This window comes from Paramormyrops kingsleyae, chromosome 2, assembly GCF_048594095.1.
Source record: "Paramormyrops kingsleyae isolate MSU_618 chromosome 2, PKINGS_0.4, whole genome shotgun sequence".
NCBI classification, from domain to species: domain Eukaryota; kingdom Metazoa; phylum Chordata; class Actinopteri; order Osteoglossiformes; family Mormyridae; genus Paramormyrops; species Paramormyrops kingsleyae.
The window spans coordinates 14,442,477-14,468,746 of record NC_132798.1 but is presented as its reverse complement, the minus strand read 5'-3'; the positions used below and the strand labels follow the sequence as shown (position 1 = coordinate 14,468,746).

Sequence of the window (26,270 nt, the reverse complement as noted above, 5' to 3'; positions counted from 1 at the left end):
CTTGTGTTCCTTATATCTGTATGTCACCTACAGTAATTTGTTTTTATTCGCTTAGTGGTTATTTAGACCAAATAGCGGAGGCAGAAATCATAGTGTGGGTGGCCCAATCAGGTGTGCCAGTCCCATAACAATTCACTACACTACAGTATCAGTTTTTATATGACCTGTGGTGTTACAAAGGTCAAATGAACAAAGAGAAATGTGTACTCTATACAGGATGGCTGTCCAGCGCCAGGGTAAAATGGAGGCTGATGTGTATATTTCTGTCTAAATACTCTGTCAGGAGTGGTCACAGGTACTTGGGTACATTGGGGAGAAATCTGCATTATCTGTCCTGATTGCCAACTCTCCGTGTGGCACCTGTCACACCCTCCAGCATGGTCAGATTATATATCGCTTCTGCTTTTGGCTTTAGGTGACCAAGGTAACACATGAATCAGAGCTCAGCCATTACCAGCCAGAAAAATGGAAACTACCAGTAATGTGTCACGTGGATGCTTCACGCCTGTCACTGGTTCGAAATGTGTTCAGATAAATATGCAGTGATAATTATACATCTTTACAATCTCATGAATGCATTTTCTCTGTGTGCTTAATTACGAAAGGAGTCTTGGTCTGACTTAGTAGCAGTAGGTGGCCTAGTTTACTTTGTATCTTTTGTTCATTATTCTTTACTCCTTTTACTTGTATACGATGTGGCTCAGAATCCCACACATTTAACCATTAAATGCCACATAGATACCTTTCCAAATAAAACACTGAGTCATTCACTTCTTAGAATGAAACAAACTGATTTTGCATTTAGTTTGCATTCAGTTTCTAAAGTAGCAAATGTGTTTGTTTCCACTTGGATGTACCAGGTTTCAGCTATCAGGCCTCATTCAAGCTCATGATACTGTTTCATTTACATCGGTAGGGGGCACACTTGAGTTTTCTACCTCAAAATCAACAAGATATAAGGAGACCTCTAATATCAAGTTTCAAAGTTTTATTGTTATGTGTGCAGAGTACAATAAAATTTTTATTTACATGCATCCTTCAGACAAGTGCCTATAAATGTAAGACTATAAAAACGGTAATAAAAAACAGTAAACAAGTGATAAACAATCCGCTATAGACAAATGTGGACGGACAGGATACATTAAGTTACTGAGGACTCAGAATTCTGAGCATTTCAAGAGGCATTCTGGTGATCTTTCCTGCACCTGGAATACCCAGATCAGTAGTGACACTTTTTTGATTTTGATTTCCATAAATTAGAAATCCATTTGAAATGTTACTGTACATCCATTCATCCATTTTCTGAAACCGCTTGTCCTGTTCAGGGTCTCTGGGTGTTACAGTGCAATTATGTTAGGCCTATTTGGTTTGAGAAACTTAAGGGGCTCTGTGTGCTTGCTCTGACTGTAGCCCTACTTAATTCCAAACTCACTGTAGGGGTAGGTTTAAAGGAAAAATTTTCAGACCTGGCTCTTAATGCGTTAATATTATGCTTAACTCGTAAAGTGGGAATGCTCTTGGCATTTACCAGCCCGGGCACCTCTTCTCATTCCTGCGCAGGAGAATCAAACATCATCCCACCGCCAAGTGCCTTAGCATTCCCTGTTGCGTGAAAATCACAGTTGTCGGGCTTGGCCGGTGAATTGAAGGATGATTCTGAGTATGTGAGATTACCAGCCCAAAAACACAAGTTATCTGTTAATAAGCATATACGCTTGGCTGAACATCCCTTTCCTAAAGCAATAGCTCACTTTGAACATGGAGAGCGGCACTTAAGTAGGATATATATAGACTGGTTACGCTGGATTAGTCTGAGCTCTGGGGATGTCATTTAGGGGGGGAAATCGCCTGTGTGCCTGCCTGACTTTGCGTTACGGTGTGCTGGCCGCCTTTGCGCTGGTTTCGCTTTCTCGGTGCGCAGATTAGAGCGGCCGACAGGGTGACTGGCGTAGGGAAGCTGACTGCGCCGCTCTCCCACCCTCTCCCGGACCGCGGTCCCGGCAGCTGGATTTCCGGTCGGACGGACTGGGACCGAGCCGTACTCTCCCAGCCCAGCGTCGGGGGCGCACATCGGCCGCCTTGGGACCCGGACTATCGGCGTTTCACCGCAGGTAAAGCCGGCCCGGAGTCGCTTTCGCTCTTTTGGCCGCCGGAGCGGCTTTATTCCGCTTTTTGTAAGGAATAAAACGGGCGCCGTTCTTGAGATAACGGGCAGCGGTGAGACAAAGGCACCGGGCAGGGGATCGGCCATCCCGCCGGGGCACGGCCGCTTTTCACTACCATCTCCATCATTATCCTTATTGCCGGGGCTGATGGGGATTTCGGCGTCCTTAATACCATTATTATTATCATTTATACTGTTATGAGTATTACTGGGAAACGGGGCTTTAAAAAAAGGATGGGGGTGGGGGGTATTCACAGGCCCGGCTGCGTCTCCGTCGGCTTTCCTTTTGATCTCTCGGCATGTTAAACTAACCTTAACCAGCTGCTTAACTAGTGCAGCAATATATCGCCCGGGTTCGGCTAGCGCTGTATCGGACATCTGGACCGCTAGTAAATGCAGTGACAGAAAAAGGGAATATATACAGTGGGCTATATTCTGCACTACAGATCTCCGCCTATTGTACAGTACACGTCTCTGTATATTACACACCACAAATCTACGCATATTATAAAGCGCAGTATTTCTGTATATCACACTTTATATATAACATGTGTAATACATACATGCTATATATTCGCAGTGCGTATCCAGATATGCGAAAATGAATATACATGATGCTGTAAATTGCATCCTCTGTCCGCCCATACTGTCTATTTTGTGGTCTGTTATAGGATTACACGCTTATATAATTAATTAATTAATGTAATACTTGTCCAGTTACTACTGTCTGGTCGCGGTGTTGATTAATGAGGTTTCATATTCCATTTTGGAAACGCCATTTCTCACCTGAAAATGTTAACCAACTAGTGGATGTGTAGTTAACTAGCTAGTCATTGTAACAGGGATATTAATTTCATATAAATTAAACTGCAGTTTCCCCTTGAGTGGATATTCATGTAAACTCTGTGAACTGCAGTAAACCTCTTGTGGTGCTGTCCATTTAAACCAGATTAACTAGAGGACACCACCAGTCTGGATTTCCATTTAAGCCAGATTAAGTGCAAGGTACTTCTACACTAAAATGGAGCTAAAAAAGAAAGCATACATGTTTAATTTTTGTTGGACAGTGAAACCAGGACTTATTTTTAAAGGATGAAGTGAATTATGGGAAAAAAGACACACACACGTGACAATGGCTCCCTTGCTGGTATTTAGTTTGTATGGGACACAGCACACACTTGACACGTTACACAGAGTGTATATCAGAATTTCATGGTGTGTAATAAGAAGCATCTCGTCAGTACAATGAGGGATAGACATGACACCATGTCAGGACATATCTGCATGTGCGTATAGCATTATATAGGGTTAGGGCCCTAATCTGTCACTGCAGTGTTTCACTTGTGCTTTTTTTTTGTTTTGTGTGTGCCCAAAGCCTTTGCCCATAAATCCAACGTGATCTATGTCATTGCAGTGGGCACATTGAATTCATCCATCCACCCTTCTTCTGACCTCTTGTCCTGGGCAGGGTCACTGGGGGACTTGGAAGTTATTCCGGTATTCCAGGCATAATAGGGCACAAGACTCGGGACAGGATGCCAGTATATTACAGGACACCATGGGCAATTCAGAGATACCAGCTAGCCTACACTACACTGGGAGAACATGCAAACTCAAGATGGAGCAGAGTTGTGAGGCCACAGCGCCACCTACTGAGCCACCGTGGCCTAGTTTTAGGGATTTCTCTGCCTAACCTGAGGAGCATGTTGATAGCAGATGGACGCCTGTCAATTTTCTCAGTCTCATCCAACTGTAGCGTCAAACTTTTTATTCCCAGCTGAGTGGCAGTGCTGCCCATTGCAGGTGCTGAGGCATAAATATTGTTAAATTTCTTTTTGTTGAAATGCCCTGTTTTCAGCAGCCACACAATGCTGGCAGTGATACAGTTTCCACAGGAAATGCGTGGCTTCACCGCCCTGTTTCATTTTTTTATGGACGTGTGAAGCCAAATGAAGCAAATTTGGGTTTAAAAAAGCTTGTGTTTGTTTGTGATATTCCAGCTTTTCTTTTAGCTGGTCTCATAAAAACTTTGCAGACAATGTGCACACATCATATTTTTTTTGGAGAAATTCGAGATTGGGATATTAAAGCTGAACAAGGTGAAGCTTGTGTGAGTTTGAATTGATTTGTGATCCCGTTAGTCTGAAGCAGGCGGTCTGGTTCCTGCTAACTTATCTAGCAGTTAGCGGTTCTGTGGAAAAATATAATCCTCAAGGAGACCGGCTCTGGGTCCACTCGATCGCCTCTGTTCCAGTACCACCCGGCCAGGTTGGTGTAGCTTATGCTTGGCTGACGGCAGATAATGCTGTGCCAATTGATGGCATAGAATGTAATGATGTTCCCAGCTTAGAATTATCCTCATTGCCAAGAAAACATTCCTTCCACCAGCTACCAGTCTTATAGTGCTCAGGGCTCTGTATCTTATCAAAAGGTTCCCAAGAGAAGCCAGCTGTTGTACCCTTTGAGAAGGTACTTAATCTTGCTAGCTTGGGTGAAATCGCCATCTGTATACATGCCTAAGGTTTGAAACTGTGTAAATCACCATGAATAAAAGTCTTCCCTAAGCAGCTGAATAATGCTGCAATAAGAAGACGACGGAAAAGACTGCAGGCTTTTGGGGCGTGTCAACCACACCGCTGCGACTACAAAAAAAGGAAATGGCCTCATTTATTGGCTGTAATAAAAAGCTCAGAGTAGCGCATAGTTACAGGCCCAAGGCGTTTCCTTCATGTTTAGATTCTGCCTTATTAATGTTGTGTTTAAACTCAGCCTTTAAAACCATGTTTTAAGTGACTAATGCAGAATCCGCACATCTGTTTCCCTCAAAATTCAGGACTGTACAGAAAGGAAGAAGCCCTTCTGTCTTCAGCAGGTGGTTTTATCCAGAGTGTGATTTCACAGTGTGCGACGGTGACCCTTGTGTATCGAGCCTCGCTTTTGTTCAGGCAGGCCTTCTCAAAGATGCTCGGAAATGACTCTCTTCAAGCCGTGGGCTTGTGCTCACCCAGGACTGTGTCTCCTTAGGACCTTGCGGGCCATTATGCTGGCAGAGGATGGACGCCCCTGAATACCTGGATCTGGATGAGATCGACTTCACTGATGACCTAGCGGTGAGTGGAAGAGAACCTCGTGTTGAAAGGAGCACAAGCAGCAATTAGATAGAGGGAGATCGGGGTTTAACGTGAGGCCTCTGCATGAATAAATAACTGTATTCAGGTTCCATGAGGGATTTAATAAAGGCTTGAATTACAACTCCAGGCTTGAAATACAAGTCCAGGCATCTTGGATGGGGTTTGATCCTTTGGACCATGTAGTTAAATGGAAGTGATTGTGTATAAAATGCAGGAAGTGGGTTGTGAGGGCATCTGGTTTATTGACTTGCGTGAGTTTGTCAGGCTTGCAGTGTTGAGTTTGACCTGGGTGAAAAATCGTTTTTTCCCTTGCAGTGTTCTGTGACATTTCTGAAGAACATCTGTGAGTTTGTAAAGCTTGCCAGGTTCGGTTTGACCTAGACGGTAAATCACTTTTTTCCTTGCAGTATTCTGTGACGTCTCTGAAGAATATTCCTGAGCTTTGTCGTAGAGGCGAGTCTCAGAGCGAAGAAAGACAAGGCAAGGATATCAGTCGTACACCACAATTGTTTTTCACCATAATACCTTCCATGTAGAATATGCAAATAACCTGACTACTATACTTATGGATCACCGATTTTGCCTGATGTGATTTTTTTCAGTTCCGGCCATAAACTGGAGTCGTGGGATCAACTCACACGGTGGGAATGGAATCAAACCCACAGGCATTGCCGACGTGCACAGCAAGTTTCGACCCGTCAAACGAGTGTCCCCTCTCAAGCACCAGCCGGAAGTCCCCGACACAGAGACGGACTGCAAGGGTCAGAGTGAAGATGGCGGCAAGGAAGATAGCCCTGACAAGGCGTCCCAGGCGAACGTGTCCCGAGTGGATGAGCAAGGGTTCAAGGGCAAGAACGTGGGAGGGGAGGAACTATTTGGGGAGCTGGAGCACTATGACCTGGACATGGATGAGATCCTGGACGTGCCTTACATCAAATCCAGCCAGCAAATGGGAACCCTTCCCAGGGTCACCCCGGAGAAGAGGACACCAGTGACCAGCGACCGAAATCAAGCATGTAGAGCCGCTACCCTACCACATTCAGAGACCTTAGGGTTCATGCCCCCATACTGCGTGCTGTCGCCTGTCAAGTGTCCAGAGATGCGCAAGTCCAAGTCCATGGAGCCTGAGCACCTCCGGCAGTCTGTAGCTCGGCACAACCACTCCCAGCTGAGCACCGCCACCTCCGAGCTGGAGAAGCTCTTGCCTAGCCGGACCTACCTGGAACCCAGAGCACACAAGCCAGCACCCGTGGTGCCTGGCAGTCAGCCTAAGATGTTCCCCCTGCCGGACTGCGGCGGTGCCTGGGGCAGCCCCAGGGCTCATGGAGAGTGCGACGAAGATGCCAAAAAGGCCCAGAACATCATCAGCATCATCCGAGGAGGACAGATCTCTCTTCTGGTCAGTTTAACCACCTGGTCACCAGTCCAGTGGTTCTAGCAGGTCTTTAATGTGGTTTTATTGGGTCCACTTTGGGTAGCTGTAGATTGTGAATAAGTGCAAGTATAAGGTACCTGATTGTACCTGGTTGTTTTATTCCCTCATGTGCACCGCAGCCTCATCTGGCAGCTGATAACCTGGAGCTCATTCGGGACGAGGAGGGGAACAACCTGCTGCACATCTCCGCTTCACGGGGCCACGCGGAGTGCCTGCAACACCTGACCTCGCTCATGGGGGAGGACTGTCTGAGTGAGCGCAACAGTGAACAGCTCACACCAGCTGGCCTTGGCATCAAGGTAGCCAAATGGGTTGGGAGGAGTCAGCCAAGGAGGTGGGGCTTATGTGCGATGTAGCTAAAGAGAGTGTGGGGTCAGTTTTATGGGTGGAGCCTGAATGAAAAGTAGCCAGTCAGTTCAGTGCAAGGTGGCGCCAAAGGGTACAAGGCACAGTGGGGGGAGTCTGGGTGTCCTACCCAGTAGGCAGCTGTTGTGGCGCCTTGTAAATTTTGGCTAACGGTTAACTTCCTATAGAACGGACATCTGGAGTGTGTGCGCTGGATGGTGAGCGAAACGGAAGCCATCGCTGAGCTCAGCTGTAGCCGGGACCACCCCAGCCTGATCCACTATGCCGCACGTTACGGCCAGGTAAGCCTGTTGGTGTTGAGGTCGGGTCTCAGGCTCATGACTGCTGGTGATCATTTCACTAAAGCAGTGTTTCCCAACCCGTTCCCCAGGGACCCACAGCTGGTCCATGTTTTTGCTCCCTCCGAGCTCTCTGCCAGGCTGCAAAAATGTGGACTGTCGATGGGTCTCAGGGGCCAACAATGGGAAAGGCTGCACTAAAGGATCATTAGGTTTATGAAACGTTTAAACTGTAGAAAGTGACACATTGGTCCCGATCAAATAAACAAATACACAACAAAGGAGTTTTCTGGAGCAGTGCCCTGCAGTTGGCCATTAACTGCAGGGTGCACACAGGCCCTGAGACTGCGGCACTGAAAATACACTGAAGATACTGGCCTTGTGAAATGACTGGATGCTGCTGCATTCTCAGTATAAATAACGATGGTTTGCAGGTCTGTTTGTTTGTTTTCGTTTTACTCCCTGTGGGCCCTGCCTGCTTTTCCTGCATTCGTTTCATTTATGTGTGGTTTGTTTGTTTGGCAAACTCCACGAGGTGCTGGTTCTGAGTGTGACAGACAGCACTGTGTGAAACCAGAGCACAAGGCGTGGCTACTGACGCAGGTCATCACCCAGACAAACCCGTCGCTGCCAGTTATCCAACCTTGTGTCCCCCTCAGGAAAAGATTCTCCTGTGGCTGCTGCAGTTCATGCAGGAGCAGGCAATCTCCCTGGACGAGCTGGACCAGCAGGGAAACAGTGCAGTGCATGTGGCAGCCCAGTATGGACACCTGGGCTGCATCCAGGTATGGCCCCCTGCTCTGCCTTCAACCCGAGGTTCTTGCTGTGGCAGTGGGCATCCTCAGCTGCCAGCACAGTGCCAATGGAATATGATCATAGAGAGGGGAAAAACACAGTGAAGTTAAGAACCAGCAAAGAAACACTCGGGGAACAGATCCAACAGCGCCATCTTTTGGCAAGATCCTGCAACTTCAGTTCTGTCATTTCACGCGCAATTTAACAAGGGTCTCCAATTCACAGAGAGCCATATGTATGTGAAGTTACGTTCTCAGGCCATTCTACTTGGTTAAATGGTTGTTTCAGTTCAGTCTGGGTATTATATCAATGCCTTTTCAGAGCAAATTGCGAAATGGTTTTTCATTGGTGTTGGTCACAGACAGCTAGCACGCGTAGCAAATGAACAAGGATGATTATGCTAATTAATAAATTAAAGGGGTTCATTGGAGAAGAAGTCTCAATGATCTGAGATCCTACAGATTTGTTGCAGTAGTTTGATTTACTCTGACAGTAGTTGCTTATAATTGGCATTGATTTTAGTACACTTTAATTATATGTCCAGCCAAAACGTTTTGGTACTTGATCTGTCAGTCTAATAGGGATCAGCATCTAACATAGACTTCTAATATAATATGACCCTATAATTTCTTATAACAGGGCTTCAGTGAGTCTGTAAAATTTTGTAAAACGTCTAAAATCCAATAATGTGAATTTTAGGCCTTAAAATGTCTTAAATACGATTTTGACAGGTCTGAAAATTTGATCGGATTATTAAATCATCTGCGGTTTACTGCGGTCTGAAAAAAAAGTGTAAAAATTACAGAGCGGTTCATAAGTTTAAAATCGCACGCCAAGCGAGTACAGGTTGGTGAGTGGTGAGTACCCATGATAGGCCAAGATATTTTTAAGCACATTTTTTTCTATTGTAGGTTATGAACAGGTTCATGATAAAAAATAAAAAAAATACCTGATTTGAGTTTTTCATTTCTATATTGTCTCTTGAGAATTAGGCTAAAACGTCAGAATCCCTTTGTTTCGAGTGAGTGCTGCACTGTGAAGAACTATATTATAATGTACAGTGTATTTTATTGTTACTGTATTTAATGTTGGTAATGTCTTACTCAGCAGAATCAGAATAATCAGAATTTGCTTCATTGTCATTCAAACCACTTGACATGATAAGAACGAAACACAGTTTCTCAGGACTCATTGTGTACAGCGTGGCTACTAAACAATAAATAGATAAAATATCAACACTAGAATAAGATGTCTGAACTAGGTACAAAATAGAATAAACCTCTGAAATAAAAAGTAATGTGTGTGATTTATCAATTAACAAAATCTATGTACATGAAAATCACGTTAAATATGGGATCAGCAGATGGTTCTCTGTTATCTTCGGTTACAGGTATCCATTGTCTTGGAGCGTATCACCCACGGATATGGGGGACCACTATGCATTTATAAAGTTGCATTAACTTAAGTCTCGCTTTTAAATGTTTTGGGGAAAATTTTGTATCGATCATGCTTTCACAAAACTACAGAATAGAACCAACATGGAGACAACAAGCACTACCTTCTAGCCATTAGCTACAAACTGTGTAGCCTGGTCAGAGTTTTACTGATGGACACCTAGCTGGTGTGTCACTATGTGATGTGTGGGCTAATGTGGCGTCTCCTCTTATCAATAAACAAACAAATAAATAAATAAATAAATCTGTAAGTTCACGTTGAATGTGAATAAATTAATTTACTTTAAATAATTCTGGGACTCTGATTTTCCTTTGTATCCTTCATACCTTTTTGCCACTATGGATATGAAATAGGTCTTAAAAAGGTTTTAATTTTCTGAAAAAAGTCTTGAATATAACTTTTTGAAACCTGCAGAAACGCCGTATAATTTAATAATCCTCTTGGTGATTTTATGAGTGGTGTGTATGTCAAAGGCACAGGTGGGCTCACAGAAGATCTGGTGGTTATCTTCCAGACCCTCGTGGAGTATGGCTCAAATGTTACAGTGCAGAACCAGCAGGGAGAGCGGCCTTCCCAGACTGCCGAGCGGCAGGGTCACACCACCTGCTCACGGTACCTGGTGGTGGTGGAGACCTGCATGTCACTGGCTTCCCAGGTGGTCAAGCTGACCAAGCAGATCAATGAGTGAGTCGTCTGTTTGTCTCTGTTCTTCTGTGGTCATGCGTCACAGGCTGACATGTACCTATTACTCAGCTAGATAAGTAATGGAAATAAATGTTTTTCATTGTATAAACTGCATGGTGACTTAATGAGTAGCACTGTTGCTTTACTGTGGTCAGGGGTTTGAATCTTGCCTCCATTGTTTTGGTGTGGAAATCAGAGGTGGATAGTTCAGATCCAGAAAGTAAAAATCCCCACCAAGATTTTGTTTCAACCAACCAGTTGAGTATAAAGACTCACAGTCACAGAGTACTCAACTGGTTGGTTGAAGCAAAATCTCGGTCAGGATTTTTGCTTTCTGGACCTGTTATGTGGTTTATCCAAAGACATGCATAGGGTAATTGGTGTCTTCAAATGGCCCATAATGTCTGACTGTATGTGTATGTGCCCTCCAATAAACTGGAATCCCATCCAGTGTGTTCTAATGCCTTATGTTGTATGCTTCTTAATTTCATATTTCTCTGAAAAATAAGACCATGAATGCATGCACTTGGTCTGCAAAGTGCTTACAAGATCAGCTAAAAAAGGTGGTAAATCAAATAAACAAAGGCTTTTATGAAACCCAAATCTGCTTCATCTGGCTTCACACGTCCATAACAAAATGAAACAGGGCGGTGAAGCCTCGCATTTCCTGTGGAAACTGTATCACTGCCAGCATTGTGTGGCTGCTGAAAACAGGGCATTTCAACAAAAAGAAATTTAACAATATTTATGCCTCAGCACCTGCAATGGGCAGCACTGCCACTCAGCTGGGAATAAAATGTTTGATGCTGCAGTTAGACGACACTGAGAGAAATTACATCGTCCTTCTGCTATTGGCACGCTCGTCAGATTAGCCTGAGACATCGCTAAGACTAAGCCACGGTGGCTCAGTAGGTGGCGCTGTGGCCTCACACCTCTGCTCCATCTCGAGGTTGCACGTTCTCCCCACGTAGTGTAGGCGAGCTGGCGTCTCTGAATAGCCCATGGTGCCCTGAGATGCACTGGCCTCCAAACCCCCTTGTAGCCCTGACCAGGATAAATGGTTCTTAAACGATTAAATGAAATGCAGCCAAAGTAATCTTGTTAACACAGAACATTTCATTTGTATTTGCCATTTGCAACGAACTATGATGCGGCATTTATATTGAATTAATTGTGCTAATCAAGTAGGGAGGTTTGAAGCATAAGCTATAGACTGACAGCCCCCGCCCCCCACCGCCGCATACACACTGGCCCCTGTGGCCCAGTTTGCTGACCCTCGTGAGCCAGTCCTGAATGCCCCTCCCCTGACGGTGCCATCTGTGATTGCAGGCAAACTTCTGAAAGAGTGACCCTCCAGAACCAGGTCCAGCAGCTGCTGGACTCACCACATCGTGACGGCTCCCCGACCCGCTCCCCCAGGTCTGCTGTTCTGGACTCTGGCTCAGTGCCCCTGCTCCTTCTCCAATCAGAAGGGTCTCCCCTTTGCTTTGGTCTCCCGTTTCTGTTTGTACATGACATTGATGACATTATGTGACCAGCGGCTGGACCGCTCTCCCTCTTTCCCCAGCTGGTTCATCCCGTCCATGGTGCCGTGGCCGGAGATGACCCTGACAGCAGAAGCGGCAGCCAACGGGGGCCAGTGCATTGTACGGCAGCGCGACGTCGACTCGGATGTGGTGTTGCGGCAACTCCTGGGGAAGGAGATCGCCGAGAAGGTGTGCAGCCAGGGGAGGCTGACGCTGGAGTTCCGCGAGCCGCGCAGGCCAGGGGCGGGGCCGGGAGCAGGGGCGGGGCCAGGGGCGGGGCCGGCTGGCCGGCGGGAGCTCAAGCTGGCCAGGCTCAAGCAGCTGATGCAGCGCTCGCTCAGCGAGTCGGACTCGGATGCGTATCCGGCAGAGGAGCAGAAGCAGGGCGTAGCAGCCGGCCGTGCCGAGAGGCCCCGCCAGTTGGCCCTTGCCGAGAGCGATGAAGCCTCCTTCCTGGCCAAACGGAACGGCTCTGCGGCCGAGCGCAAGCTCTCCTTCGTCCACGGTGCCTCCAAGTCCATGGATGGGTACAACCCCTCGCCCACCTCGGATGGCAGCGACCACGACCGCGAGACCAAGCCAGAGACGCCAGGGGACGGCCACGAGCATGCCGACATGCAGAAGGCCACCACCAGCCCCAAGAGTGCGCTGAAGTCACCGTCCTCCCGGAGGAAGCCCTCCCAGACCCCCAAACTCAGGGTGACATTCGACGAGTCGCTCGCCCACAAGGGAGGACAGGACACAGAAACCAGGGGCACCCATGAGAAAGGAGGCGGGGCCAGGACCGCAGGCGGCTCCGAGGGGGGGGAGGTGTGGAAGCGGCCGTTCGGGACCTTCCGCTCCATCATGGAGTCCCTTGGTGGGAATCAAAACAGCAACAACAGCAATGGCCAGTGCACTGCCCAAGCGAAGCACCCCAGTTTGGGGTTGGCACAGGGCTCGCCGGGCCGGAAGGCAGCGGCGGATGCTAAAGCCAATCCCGCCAGCCTCTCCAAGTCCAAAAACAAGAGCAGTGCCGTGTAGACCGTGCCTTTCTACACTTTGTTTCACAGGCAAGGCATTCAGCTAGTGCAGTATATCTCAAACCAGGCCTCAGGCCCCCCGTGAGGGTCCACGTTTTAGCTCCCACCCAGCTCCCTGTTGATTGGTTCAGGTGTGCTGGGAGCTGGGAGGGAGCAAAAATGTGGACTGTTCTGGGGTCCCTGAGGACCGGGTTGGGAAACACTGTCCTAGTGAAAGGCCGAAAGGCGTGTTTTGTTTCTTTACAACGAACAACGGCAGGTCTTAGGGGATTTCCCCTGCTGCCTTAGCCCCCCCCCCCCCCAGAGCTGAAGGGCTGAGTCTGAGTGCACGGCGACCCCAGCTTCTCGTCTGGCTAACTGGAGACTCATGGACCAGGTGCTTGCGGCCCCCACCCTGCATTATCTACTGTTACTTTTTACCCAGATTTCAGTTATTTTGGGGGTCACTAATTTCCTAGTGAAATATATATTTTTGGACTGTTTTGTATTTTATATTTACCTGTGGCCTCAGTCTTCAGGCACTCGGCACCATCTCCTTTGTCCAAGGATGCACCAGGAGAGCATTTCCTTTGAATTCGCGGAGGTCTTCCAGTAGATACTTCAGTGAGATACCAGCAGGCCTGCCTTATGCCACTCTTAATGCCGGTTATAGTGACACTGTTGCTAAGTTATTTCCTTCACCTAGTCATCAGCAGAAAGTGATGTGGGACAAGCCTTGAGAGGGATGAATGGCGTGTGGATCACAACCAGGTGGCATGTTCACCGCTCCTCAGTTTTTTTTTGTGCATGCGTGTTCTCCAGAAACCTGACTGACAAAGTTAGGGGGTCGCGTACCCTGTGACAGTTTGTACATTTTTAAATGTTTTCTTTTCTAATCTTTTATAAAGGAACAACGCTAATCAATGTTTCAATTTATGAAGAATCCCAATAAACACGGTTGGGATACATAAACATTCCCGGTGTGGAGCCTCTGTCCACGATCGCTTTGTGAAAGTGTTCAGTCGGCCTGTCAGACTTCCTCAGGTACCTGTGCTAAAACCTGGTCTCAGTGTGGACCCTCCAAAGCAGAGGTGGGTAATTCAGGTCCAGAAAGCAAAAGTCCAGACCGAGTATAAAGAATCCCAGAGTACTCAACTGGTTGGTTGAAACAAAATCTGGGTCTGGACTTTCAGTGCGTTTTTCCGCCACACCTGGTACCGTACTTTTGGTTCTTCGAGAAAATACCAAAAGTATGCTACTTTAAAGAGTTGTTTTTCCACTGGCGTAAAAACCGGTACCGGCACTGAATGACATCACAGTGCGAGGCGGGTATTTTGTGCTGAATTCGAGAAATGACCTAGTATATTATATGGCTTGGCGACGCGCAATACTAATATCAACATTGCATGTTATGCACATAGAATTCATACATTGCTAGTCAGCTATATTAAAATAAGGCTTTTTCTTGCTCTCTTTTCTATACAGACATTATAGGTTAATTTTCGCAAAAATATTTTTACTGTGTTACTCTGTCATAGGGAAAAAAAACTTAGCAAGCTTTGCAATTTTAATTATTCCTTTTTTAGATTCTTATATGATGAAAAATCAGTTCAAAGTTTTACCCCCGCTGCTTTTGCATGAGCGCTGCATGCGTTCTCCAAGACAATCATAATCATCTTCATCCTTGCTGTTTAAATCACTTGAAGATGGGCTTGTGAGAAATTTATGAACTCCTTTTTTGTTTTATAAATACTCCAATATTTATCACAACAAAATCACATCGCTAGGACAGCTCGCTATATCCCTTATGTATTAGTATATTCAACTAAATTCTTTTTAACTTCTTGTCATGCCATCCGGATATTTTTGTTGTATATGTTCTTATGACTAAATTGATATTTTTTTTTTACTTTGTTTATCAATATTTTCTCCGTTTCTGCTTTCAATGCACCATTTGTATTGTGTTTAGAGGCGGACTATTTGCATAACCAGTTGACAAGGAAAGTGGTTCAAGTCTGACCCCAAAGTACCAATGAAGAACCCCAGCTGGTTTGGCACTTTCGGTACTGGATCTTTTGGTACTGGTACTCAACCAGAAGTCAGTGGAAAAGCAAGAGTTCCTAAAATATAGTACCAAAAGTGTGGTTCTTGGTGCCGTGGAGAAGCGCCTTTCCTCTCTGGACTTGAACTACCCACCTCTCCACAAGAGGTTTCTGAAGGCCCAAACATGGTCAGAGCGGGTTTACCTGTTGGATGATGCAAGGAGGCCCCACGAGATCTTCAGTTGAATTTGGGATGCGGAGTTGGCTGTAAGATGTCTGTACTGTGAAGCTGCAAGCTTCCATTTTCTCACTGGGGGACCTTCTCTGGAGGCCCTACAGGCATGTCTGTGGATTCAGTGGGAACCATTAGCAAGTGTTAAAATAACTCGGGTTGTTCTTGAGCAGCTGTCAACAGATTTGAAAATGACATTTCTAAAGGAGCTGTTGACAAGGGAGGATACCTACAAAGAGTTAAGACTAAAAATAAAATGACTCCTATTTTAAGTTGTATTCTCCACTGATGAGTGTCTGCTGGGACCCAAAAGCAAAAGCAGGGTATGATGGTGCTAAGTTCATATAGCATAATGAATAAATAAACCAGGAAGGAGGATAATATCCTGAGGCACAATGCAGGAACATCCGTTTTATAGGGTTTTATGCATTTAAGTATGACATCACTGGGGTAGAAGCAGAATTATACCCCACTCACAATACCAGGGCAGTTTTGTTTTTTTTTCCATGCGACTGGAAAGGAAAGAAATTGTGCTTCGCATGCTGTCTGTGGAGTTTTCCAAAAGAAACCGTGACATCACTGGAAGATGTGTCTCTGGACTTGAGTAGGAAACGTCTAACTTTTTATAGCAGTAAATCTGATATTTATATTAAAATCCACTCTAAATTTAGTTTCTAGTCTTTAGTTTTCCATCGTCCACTGAGAGGTTAGAATATGGTCTTTATCCACTCCGCAGAAATAGGAAATATTGAAGTATGTCATACATGTAAAAATGAAATAAACCCTATTTAGTGTGGACTTGGCCGGCAGTTTCGGTGGAATCACTTTTGTCTAAGTAGGAAACCTATATGTGATTTTTACTGGGAATCTGTTACCCCAGACTTGGCCCTATTAGTTTGGAGATGTATTTTTTTCAGCGTATTGATGAGACTCTGCTTGTTCCATTTATCTGACAGAGACAGGGAGCAGCAGTGAATCTAAAATAATTCCAGGAAAGGCTGGTTAAATGGGATGCACCTCAAAAGTAACTGCATCAGACTTCATGGTCTGTGAAAATCATTGATTTTTCCGGAGATTTCTAGGGCTTTTGTCAGTGTCATCATACAGCTCCTTAGTTGACTGGGAGGCTCGTTCCGGAAATCTGAATCTCACCTTGGGTGGTCCACAGCTTGGGTTGCACTTGCATCTGGAAACATGTTGACATACAGATGAATTAAGAGGGGGGTCTTTATAGACCCCTCTGGGACCGATATCACACAGGTGAACTGTTGTGTAGTTACTGGTTAACTGGTTAACCAAGGAAGAGGATAAAAGTACTACAAGGACGGTGGGTGAAACAAAACAGAGTAACTGTGTAATGTTTTAATTTATTTGCCCCATTGCACAATCCTGATAGCCCATACAACACTGGCCTGATTTCATATTAAGGGGAATTTCCTGAAGTTAAAGCCCTAATATCTAACATTAAGATCCATAAAGAGCCACTCCTGCAGAACAGATGTTCTATATTCCATGTGTGTGATCTCTGTAAGGTGGTTCAAGGTCGTTTAATGCTGGGACCTTGGTCTCTGCCGTCGTCTTACTTTCATCTCAAGGCTTTTCATTCAAAAGGTGTAGATTGGTACCTTGAATAGTGATCCAATGTTCTAATTTAGTAAGAACCGTTAACATGGTCCTTGCTCCTTTTATGAATTGGACGTCCTGAATGGCCACTGGGACTGACTCCAGATATCTTTCAAGGGGGGAACTTTGCCTCGCTGACATTTTTCTTCCTACAGCAGCTGAACAGGCCCTTCTGAAGCCCTTCTGGTCATGTACCTCTCAGAACATGATGTGAACCATGATCGTGGTGCAGCTCAGAATGCTGTCCCCCCCCCCCCACACACACGTCATTTAGACCTGTGTTAACCCTTTTAAGGTACTTTGAAAAGCCACCCAGATGTTGCCTAGGAAAGGATGTCCCTCAAAACGAGAAGGACACTTGTGACAGAAGCCACTAAGAGGCCAACAATCACTCTGTAGCTGCTGACAGCAGAGTGAAGGTGCACCAGTCAACCCCACTATGAGCTCCGCATAATACTGACCTGTAGCGGAGAAGCCATTTCTTAAAAGAGATGTTTGGAGCATGGCTCAGTGGGTTAGGTCTCCATACCTGTGATCAGAATGGCGACGCTTCAAATCTTGCCCTCTGCAGTATAGTCATACTTCCACTGGGCCCTTGAGCCTGTGATTTTGTGATCACTTTTCATTCAAAATCTAACGGTCCCCTCGCATCAAAAACAGCAGACCTACAGCAAGGTGCGGTGGGGATAGCATCACATCGTGGGATTGCATTCCATCAGCAGAGATTGGGCACCTGGATAAAATAAAAGGAAGCTTGGTTATTCGAAATAGCAGGGAAATACTGAAGAGCGCCGGCTTCAGTCTGCCAAAAATGGAAATATGGGAGAAAGTTCATCTTTCAGCAGGACAATGATCCCAAACACATGGCCAGGGTAACACTGGAGTGGAGGAAAGGGGTGAGGGTCCTGTGGCGGCCTGGCCAGAGCCCTGATCTCCATCCAGGTGAAACTCTGCAGCACCATTTGATAATCGTGCTGCACGAGCATCACCTGCAATGTTTCTACCTGGGAGAATAAGCCAGAATACTGACCAGGGTACTGAACCAGTACATACTGACCCAGAGGCTGAAAAAGTCACTCTACAAAATACCAAAATATGACTGATACATATGTAAATGACATATTTTATTTTCCCTTATATTTTCTAACATAAATCAGTCTCATTAAAATAATTACATTTTGATATTTTTTCATTGCATTCAAATAATATATCAGCGAGCTAAGCTTAGGATTCAAGGAATTATCCTCTGTTGTCTGTCCTATCTATCTATCTATCTATCTATCTATCTATCTATCTATCTATCTATCTATCTATCTATCACCATTTATATGAATAGACTAAATATGCTAGAGTGGCAAATGTTTACATTAAGTAAGACACCACTTGACTGAACAAATAATCTTCATTTTAAGGATCCCACTGATTTTTGATTAATTTAGCCTATCACCTTCTAAACATTTTACACCTTCACACCAAACATCGTTGTTTAACACTTACAAAACTGATCACCGTAAAAACGGGGTTCACGAGCAAGCATGACAACTCTTTAGAAAGAAATCCAGGCGAATTAAATATCTTGAATGATTTATTCCCCCATACATTTTGCGTTGACGCCTCCTAAATTAATTTCACAAGCAGCCTTGGACCCCGTAAGCATGAAAGAGCGCTACTTGTTGGAGCTGTTACTTTAACGTTAAGTCAAAGCCATAAATTAGGGGCCATTTAGCGGGCGGGCTGGGCGGCCGCCAGGGGAGAAGGAAGGGGCCGCTTTAATTGGCGCTCGGAGCAGCTTCAGAGGGGAGACGCTTAAGCGGCGGAGGCCGGCATGCAGCATGAAAATGGAGGAGACGAGCTCTCTATCTGACAAGGGGAGTCATGTATGGATTTTTGTGTCCATTGTTTTGGCTTATTTGTGTGCGCTTTACTCAGTCAATCAAATATAATTGACACCACTGGGCTCTGCTGTTTGGCGGATGACAGCGGTTAATGCCAGAGAAAGGCTCTACGAGGAAACTCCTCCCGGTGAAGGATGAGAAAAGGTTTCTGCCAAGCGCGTGACAAATATTTACCCCTTCAACCGTATTAATTTATGTAATGGGCAAGATGATGGATACTGATGAATACAACCTTTGGAAAAAAAAAGCGGACGACACTTCGATGCATCAGGTTTTTAAACGGCAGTGCATGCCTTAAGCGGCAGCCTGCGGCGTGTCTGCTGGGATCCCCCCATACACATTAAAATCACCCCTGTAGCTTGTGTATTTTTACATACATGTTCATAATCTTTACTACCTGTAAACATAAACTGTAGCTGAGCTGATACTAAAACCCATGTTTAAAAAAAACATCGGCGCCATGCGTATATGCCGTTGCTAACACAGTGATGTACGTTTCTGCCTTCATTTTAGTGAGATTTTATTTTAGTGCTTATTTTTAAGGGAAGTTTTTAGTAAATTAATATTTCCTTTTTTGGGTTTGTACTGTCAGGGTGACAGTGCGCTATCTGCCAGCAGAGGGAGCCATTGATGTTCTGGAATTATACCTTCTCAAAGAGCACCTTGGGTTAATAGGCGCCCGTACATTTACTGGGTGAATTACTGACAAAGAACAGAAAATACTGCACGACAGACACAAAAAGTACAACTTTATTACAGGCTAAATACCAGCATGTCTGAAGTAGCCCCATTTAAAAGTTTCAATCAGAGTACATTGATTCCTTTACAGAATGATGTGTTTTTGCAGTGATTTTCAGCGTTCTGTTTTAAAGGGTTGGCATGACTTTAACATGTAACTTTTAACCATTAGAAATGAAGGGTGCGGCGGGATGAACACCCCTCCCTCTTATCCATTTTCAATCCAGATCACCCAAATTCAATAACTGGTTGCTAAAAATAGTGGATGGAAAATGGATAAACCAGTTGTGGGCCAGGGCGCCAGGGTACGGTGTTCACTCAGTCAGGCATAGAGGAGAGAATCTGACAATGATAAGTAAAATGGTGAATCATGATAAAATCCAGGGTGCTGAAGGGGTGCTGACACACAAAAGACAATATGGCTTTTAGAAAGGGAGGGGGGACTCAATGCATTTAAGTGTACCCTCAGACAATATGTCCGTAAGAACATGAGCCATGCTTCCATTAAGCACTGCTGTTCTTGCCACGCATTTGGCCCATCGTAATGAGCGGAGTTTCTGTGTGCGCCTGTTAAAATTGATCCTCAGGCCTCTGCCATCCTTCTCTTTTTTTACGTGGGCTCTGAGATACGTAGCTGAGATCTTCAGGCGCGCAATACAGCAATATTAAAAGCTCGGCTCAGCTGCGGGTCAAAGAATCAGGTAGACATACCGTAAGCATTACTCCCGAGCTGGAAAAAAAAATCATGGAAGACAATAATGATTCAGGTAATTTCACACTTTACACCAACAGTGAGAGAAACATTAAAGATTCACACACAAAACAGTCCCATGTGCAGGAAATGATAATGATACAATGAAACCTCAGCAGGGCGCATCCATAGTTTTCATAAATATGCCTTTCAAGCTGCTTTTTATATTTAAAAACCATCACGTTTTTTGGAATGAATTCCGAGGAAAATGTAACCGTGAACAATCCTTGCATTTTACTTGGATTTAATTAGCCTGCTGCGTGGCAGGACACACTTATGCCACGTAGCACATTTATTAAACGTAATTTAATATTTTATCGTTATTAAGATACGAGAATGGATGAACAGCCAGGGAACACTGCTCCGCCCTGAGAACTGTACCCGAGGTAACGTTCCTGAAGGCTGCAGTACTTCCTTCCCGGTTTGGGCCTTCCACGTCGAGAAGTTAGCCATCATGGTTCAATTATCCTTTTCAAAAACACTCTTTGTTTAGCCTTGTCTTGCATGTCATTAACCACGGGTGTTCTGCTTGCATCCTCATGCCCATTACACATATTTCTTACTTACTTCTTTACTCATTCTTATATTGCGCTGTTTTGTCTTGCACTGTCTTGTCTTTGTTGCTGTTTGTCCTATATTGCACTCTGCTTGTCCTATTCTTCCAATGTACACTATATAGACAAAAGTACTGGAACATCTGGCCATTGCACCTACACAAACTTGTATGACACCCCTTTCTAAATCCATAGGCATCAGTATGGAGTTGGTCCCCCTTTGCAGTTATAACAGCTGGCACTGTTCCGGGAGGGCTTTCCACAGCATTTTCGAGTGTGTCTGTGGGAATTATTATTATTTTTATTGTTTTGTTTTTTTTTACTTGACACTTGAACATTTAAACTTGTAACGGTAATTTTAGTTTATGTATGGCTTTCACGCTTGGTTTGTATAACACCAAGACAAAACCAGTTTGACTCAAGGTGTTCAATCAGCCTTGAAGAAATAGCCAAACACATAGAAAGCCTTTTTACTATCTGTTTTCAGAGGTGTCCAACTTTCTGTCTTTGCGAGGAGAGCATTCGATATGTCAGTTTCATTATCAAAACTTCCCACTTTTGAACCGTTGCCTAAATATCGACACAAGCTGGTTCTCCAGTATAATCTCTGCTCATCATGGTTCATCGCTGCTGAATCTGATCTTTCCTTTTGTGTCGTTCTTTGTTCATTGATGTTTCAGCATGATCTCTTTTAATCACAGGTTTCAATGCCGTTTTGAAGAGTTTACAAGCAGCTCTCATGCTAAATTCACTTTACTGAATAATTATAAGCAATACTCCTAGAAAAAGTAATTTGTACCACTTCTGATTTAAAAATAACATAATTGTGTTGTTCAAGATTTCTAGGAAGTCATACTGCCTTAGCACTTAAATTCAAATTTGGCCTCTGGAATCTAAAAATGAATTCCTGAATTATACATTTTCAAAAATGCAGTTGCTGGACAAAGGAGACCCTATGTAAGAGGTAGCGACTGAAAACACACACCTGCTTGACTCCTCTTCCTCACTACCATCACCATAAGATCTGACAGATAGCCTTCATATCTGATCTACTTTCCTTTATACAGTATGTTCTCACACCTACCAACACATGGATGGATATAAGCACTGCAGGCAAACGTTCCAGCTTTCCGACCCATAAATTGAAAAATCAGAATGCAGGTCTCCGTTGAGAATATTGTTTGAAAGCTTTCAGTCCTCAGAACCTTGGAGATAAATGCTGTATCAGAATTGTCATAATTATTTGACAGCCTGAATTACAGACTGTTCAGTACTGACATGTGTTACTTGAAGATCCTTACAGTTTCTGTACAAGACAGAAGTGTTTCTGTGCAGAGGCAGGCAGACAGGCATCTACAGACAGGCACATGTGTAGACAGATCTACAGATAGGCAGAGTTGCAGACAGACAGGTAGAGCTGCAGGCAGATGTGTCAACAGATCTACAGACAGGTAGACAGACGTGTAGACAGATCAGCAAGCAGGCAGCAGCAGACAGACAGGTAGATAGATCTACAGACAGACAGGACTGCAGACAGGCTGACAGACCCACAGACAGAGAGCAGCAGGCAGACAGATTTTCAGACTGACAGACAGAACTGCAGGTAGAGAGGTAGACGGTTCAACAGACAGGTAAACAGACAGAACTGCAGGTAGAGAGATCTACAGACAGGCAGATATATAGACAGATCTACAGATATGCAGACAGATGTGTACACAGATCTACAGACAGACAGACAGAAATGCAGGCAGACAGATAGGTCAGTGGATCTACATACAGGCAGACAGACAGGTAGACATCTACAGACAGGCAGACAGACAGGTAAACAGATCTACAGACTTGCAGACAGACAAAACTGCAGGCAGACAGAGAGATAAACAGATCTACAGACAGATAGACCTGTAGGCAGATCTACAGACAGGTAGACAGATGAACACTGACATTATAATACATAAGGCCGCTTTTCGTATGGTGGATCAGTGGGCGGCACTGTGGCCTAACCTCTCCAGGGTTGGGGGCTTGAATGCTGCACCTGCTCTGTGTATGTAGATTATGTGCATGTTCTCCCCATGTTATGCATGTTTCTCCTGCTTTTTGCAGTGGTGGAATATCTGCATGCATACAGATCTCATTAACTGACATGGTAGCTGTATAAAGTGATTGGACATAAAATGGATGAACCTTAACTAACAGGCAGACGGGGTTGGCAGGGAAACGCAGTCTGCTGGTGTAGCTATTGAATAATCCACATGGCGTAGGGCTAACGGGCGTCTGACTCACAGCTCCAGGCCGGGGTTCAGCTACGATGCCTCTGGACAGCAGATCCAGGCTTCTGTAACATACCCTTGACTTTCTCTCTCATCAACACTGCCATGTTTCCTCTGTCTGCTAAATTCAGCGTAAAAACAGGAAACTCAGTGGACTCCTGTCAAGCTGCATTTTTTAAAATGAATTCTACTTCTGAACTTTTGATTCTGTTTTCTGATGAGAAGCCGGTAATTATGTTGTTGCTTTTCGGTACAGTTCAGGGATACCTTTAAAGCTGAAAGAGTAAATCTGCCCAAAAACATCCTGATACACCACTGCCCTTCCATCACCAAGCGCTGGGATGATTTACCCCCCCCCCGAAGACCTTCTGCCTGTCAGTCACGCTAACCCACTGCCAGCACCGTGGTTCTCGCTCACTAACATGGTGTCGGCCCGCTCACGCTGAAAAACAGCGCCAGCGGAACCGCTTTGACAAGTACCGTGTCTGGGACACCGCTGCTCAGCTGTCTTGTTTTTTTGTGTTTTGAAAACCTGGCCCCAGCGTAAAACACACCTTCTAGCCTTCAGTCAGCCCAGTGCTGTCAGCGCAGTGCACTTTTCCTCACGCTTCCAGAACAGAACTTACAACAAGGCAGAGGCACAGAATGCAGTGCACACACTGCGAGGCGAACAAACGGAGCCCAAAGGCAAAACTCTGTGACCTGCTCATATTCAACAGTAACAATGGTCTTTTTTTGAAGGTTTGACTCAATATGGTTCAAATTTCATTGTCAATTTTCAGTGGCAATTCTAAAAATCCATTAAATGTGGTTAAGCGATAGTTAGTGCGATGTATCCTTTGTGATCACAGCTGGTGGGTTTGAGTTTCATCACCGGACTTACATCAGCGAATGGTTTATTTGGGCAGATTTCTGCAGATACAAGTTTTTGTCAATCATTGTCAGTCCTGGAAAGTGCGATGCATCCAGCCCAACCTCAGACACATTTAGGACACTAAAAGGTTGACCCTTTTAGCTTTGTCACTGCTGGAAACATACCGTCACAGGAGTCATGTGGACACTCACGTCACTACAAAAGGGAGGTAAATTCTTTGCACTCACTGACTACAATAATCTAAAACGGCAACTTTACCCGCCAGAAAAATGCGATGACCTGTAGGTGTTTCAGAAGAATTAAACACATCATATATTTTTATTCCCTGGGTGATAGTTGGGTTGTCTCTTTTTCTCATCCCTTGCTTCCACAGAAGGACATAACGACAGAGAGAGAGAGAGATATATGGGCTGGAGACAACTCCTTAAATTGCTCTTGAGAAATAGCACAGTGGTCAGCATAGCCATGCCTTGTAGCAAGTGCCCCACAGGCCAGTGAGGATGTAAGAGAGTGTAGAAAAACTATTCCCCGGTGCCTTCTCAATCCTCCGTGCCGCAGCTTTGAGAAGAGGGTTTACACGCTGTTAGCTGCTGTGATGTGTTTGTGGGGAAAGCTGCCCAGGTGAGACAGGAGTGGACGGTGGGAGCCGTCTGCCGGTGACTAACAAGGCCTGGGATTGGCCTGTCAGCGAGAGCAGAGCTAATCAGGAAGGGCGATAGACAGGATCCCGGCAGGAGAATGAATCACTGCGGGTGACTGACCACCCCATGGTAGGAATGGCAGGTCGGGACTCTCTGTCAGCCAATGGAGTCACACCTGTGTGTTTACAGCCTAAAGGTGCCACATGGCAGGTACCTATGCCCCCCACCCCCAGAAGCTCAGTATGATACATTTCTATGTATCTCCAGCCCCCTGTTTGCACATTGACGTCCTTATGTGTGCTGTGATGTCACCTGAACAGAATGTGTCACAATCAGAACAGTGGCACTACTTAACGCAGTTATTTCATAAAATGAGGGAGCATCTTCTTATAAATGCAACACAAATCAATAAAAATTGCTGCGTCGCACAAATGATAAATCTGTTTGTCATCGAGCCACAAAATTAGGACATTAATGATGAATTCCATTCTGACGTGCTTTCCTTCCTGTTTCCTTCAACACAAATAAGGCCGCACGGTGAAGACGATAGCAATGTGAGTGCAGGTCAGTGGGGGAGGGGCATAGTACAATGTCAGTACGTCCTAAATGTCTTAATGGTTTTCTTGCATGAAGGTCTAAAAGCTCACCCTTCATCTCCACCTGAACAATAGGAGCTGGAGTACAGCAATAACATTTACACAGAACTACTCTGCTGTCAATGAAAGACTCTCAAGACAGATTGAGGAGAAAATAATTAGTCTCTCAAAATATGGTACAGGTTCAAATCCAAGTACATATAGACACAACACATTCTTACATGCGCAAGTAGATATTAAAACTGTTTTCATTCTTTTAATTAATGCAGCACTGTTCATGGAGGAGACTGCTAAGCTAAACCCAATACAGCCATCAGCACGAGAGTACTGAAAGAACAGAGCACAGAAATTCACTCAAAGTGGAGTCTGACTGGACCACCCAGAAGAACACTGATGCCCAGGAGCATCACAGACACGAGCTGAAGCCAAAGGATACTGAGCCAAATGGCAATTTCAACAGCAGGCAGTAAAAGCTCCAGCTAACCGACATGAGGAGACATGCTGGATTACCTCCTATATTCTCTCCAGCAAGCAGCCAGCTGCATAACAGAAACATTAAGGGGATTTGCAAAGAAGTACAATAATTTCACAGTTGGGTATAAAATAGTTCAAAATGCTTATATCGGGACCGTAAACATTCACATACTATGTGTAATTGTGATGTTTGAATATGTTTGCGTATATGAGGCGGAATTTTGCAACTATATAGATGTAATTTGTACTGGGAATTATGGGTTTCCCACAGAACATATAGTGTCTGCTGTGGAAATGTTCTCCAACTGCTCTGAATGAAATAAGCCTTCAAAACAAACTTTGCTTACCCAACCAAAGTTTCCTGAAATTAATTCTATGAAACAAGCAAGGTGGTCATGTTTTGTGTGATTATAGATGCGAAACAATAATAATGATGCGTTACAGTAAGCTTACAAGCTTTAGCCGTAGATGAAGGTGTCTTTGCATGTCAACGCAAGGACAGTTTGCTTCTCGGTTATCCATGCGGACATTACAAGGGGTCTCAGCATGGCTTTCGCTGGCGGCGAATGTTTTTCTTTAGATTATTTTCAAACAGGACGGGTGTGTCACATACCACCCTGTTAAATCCTGATTGGGTGCGGGAAATCCTTAACTTATTTTACCATTAAAAATAAACTGCATTAGACTGAGGAAAAAGCCGAGATCTCCGGGGAAAAGTCAAACTGCGCAGTTGTCTCTGCAGCCGAAG

At 44.9% G+C, this 26,270-nt stretch overlaps 1 protein-coding gene across 1 annotated transcript; it reads left to right on the top strand.

Moving 5' to 3' along the window:
- The first annotated feature begins 1,586 nt into the window (after positions 1 to 1,586).
- sncaip (synuclein, alpha interacting protein) lies at positions 1,587 to 13,807 on the top strand. The gene is made up of 10 exons (XM_023836729.2): positions 1,587 to 2,111; positions 5,189 to 5,274; positions 5,703 to 5,775; positions 5,898 to 6,694; positions 6,850 to 7,029; positions 7,264 to 7,377; positions 8,034 to 8,159; positions 10,139 to 10,308; positions 11,638 to 11,727; positions 11,876 to 13,807. The coding sequence occupies exons 2-10, from the start codon at positions 5,218 to 5,220 to the stop codon at positions 12,855 to 12,857; spliced, it is 2,589 nt and encodes an 862-aa protein (XP_023692497.1). The 5' UTR covers positions 1,587 to 2,111; positions 5,189 to 5,217; the 3' UTR covers positions 12,858 to 13,807.
- Positions 13,808 to 26,270: the final 12,463 nt, after the last annotated feature.

Coding starts and splice junctions, on each gene's coding strand:
- sncaip (XM_023836729.2), top strand. CDS start 5,218: ATGGACGCCCCTGAATACCTGGATCTGGATGAGATCGACTTCACTGAT. Junction 5,275..5,702: donor ACTTCACTGATGACCTAGCG/GTGAGTGGAAGA, acceptor TTTTCCTTGCAG/TATTCTGTGACGTCTCTGAA. Junction 7,030..7,263: donor CAGCTGGCCTTGGCATCAAG/GTAGCCAAATGG, acceptor AACTTCCTATAG/AACGGACATCTGGAGTGTGT.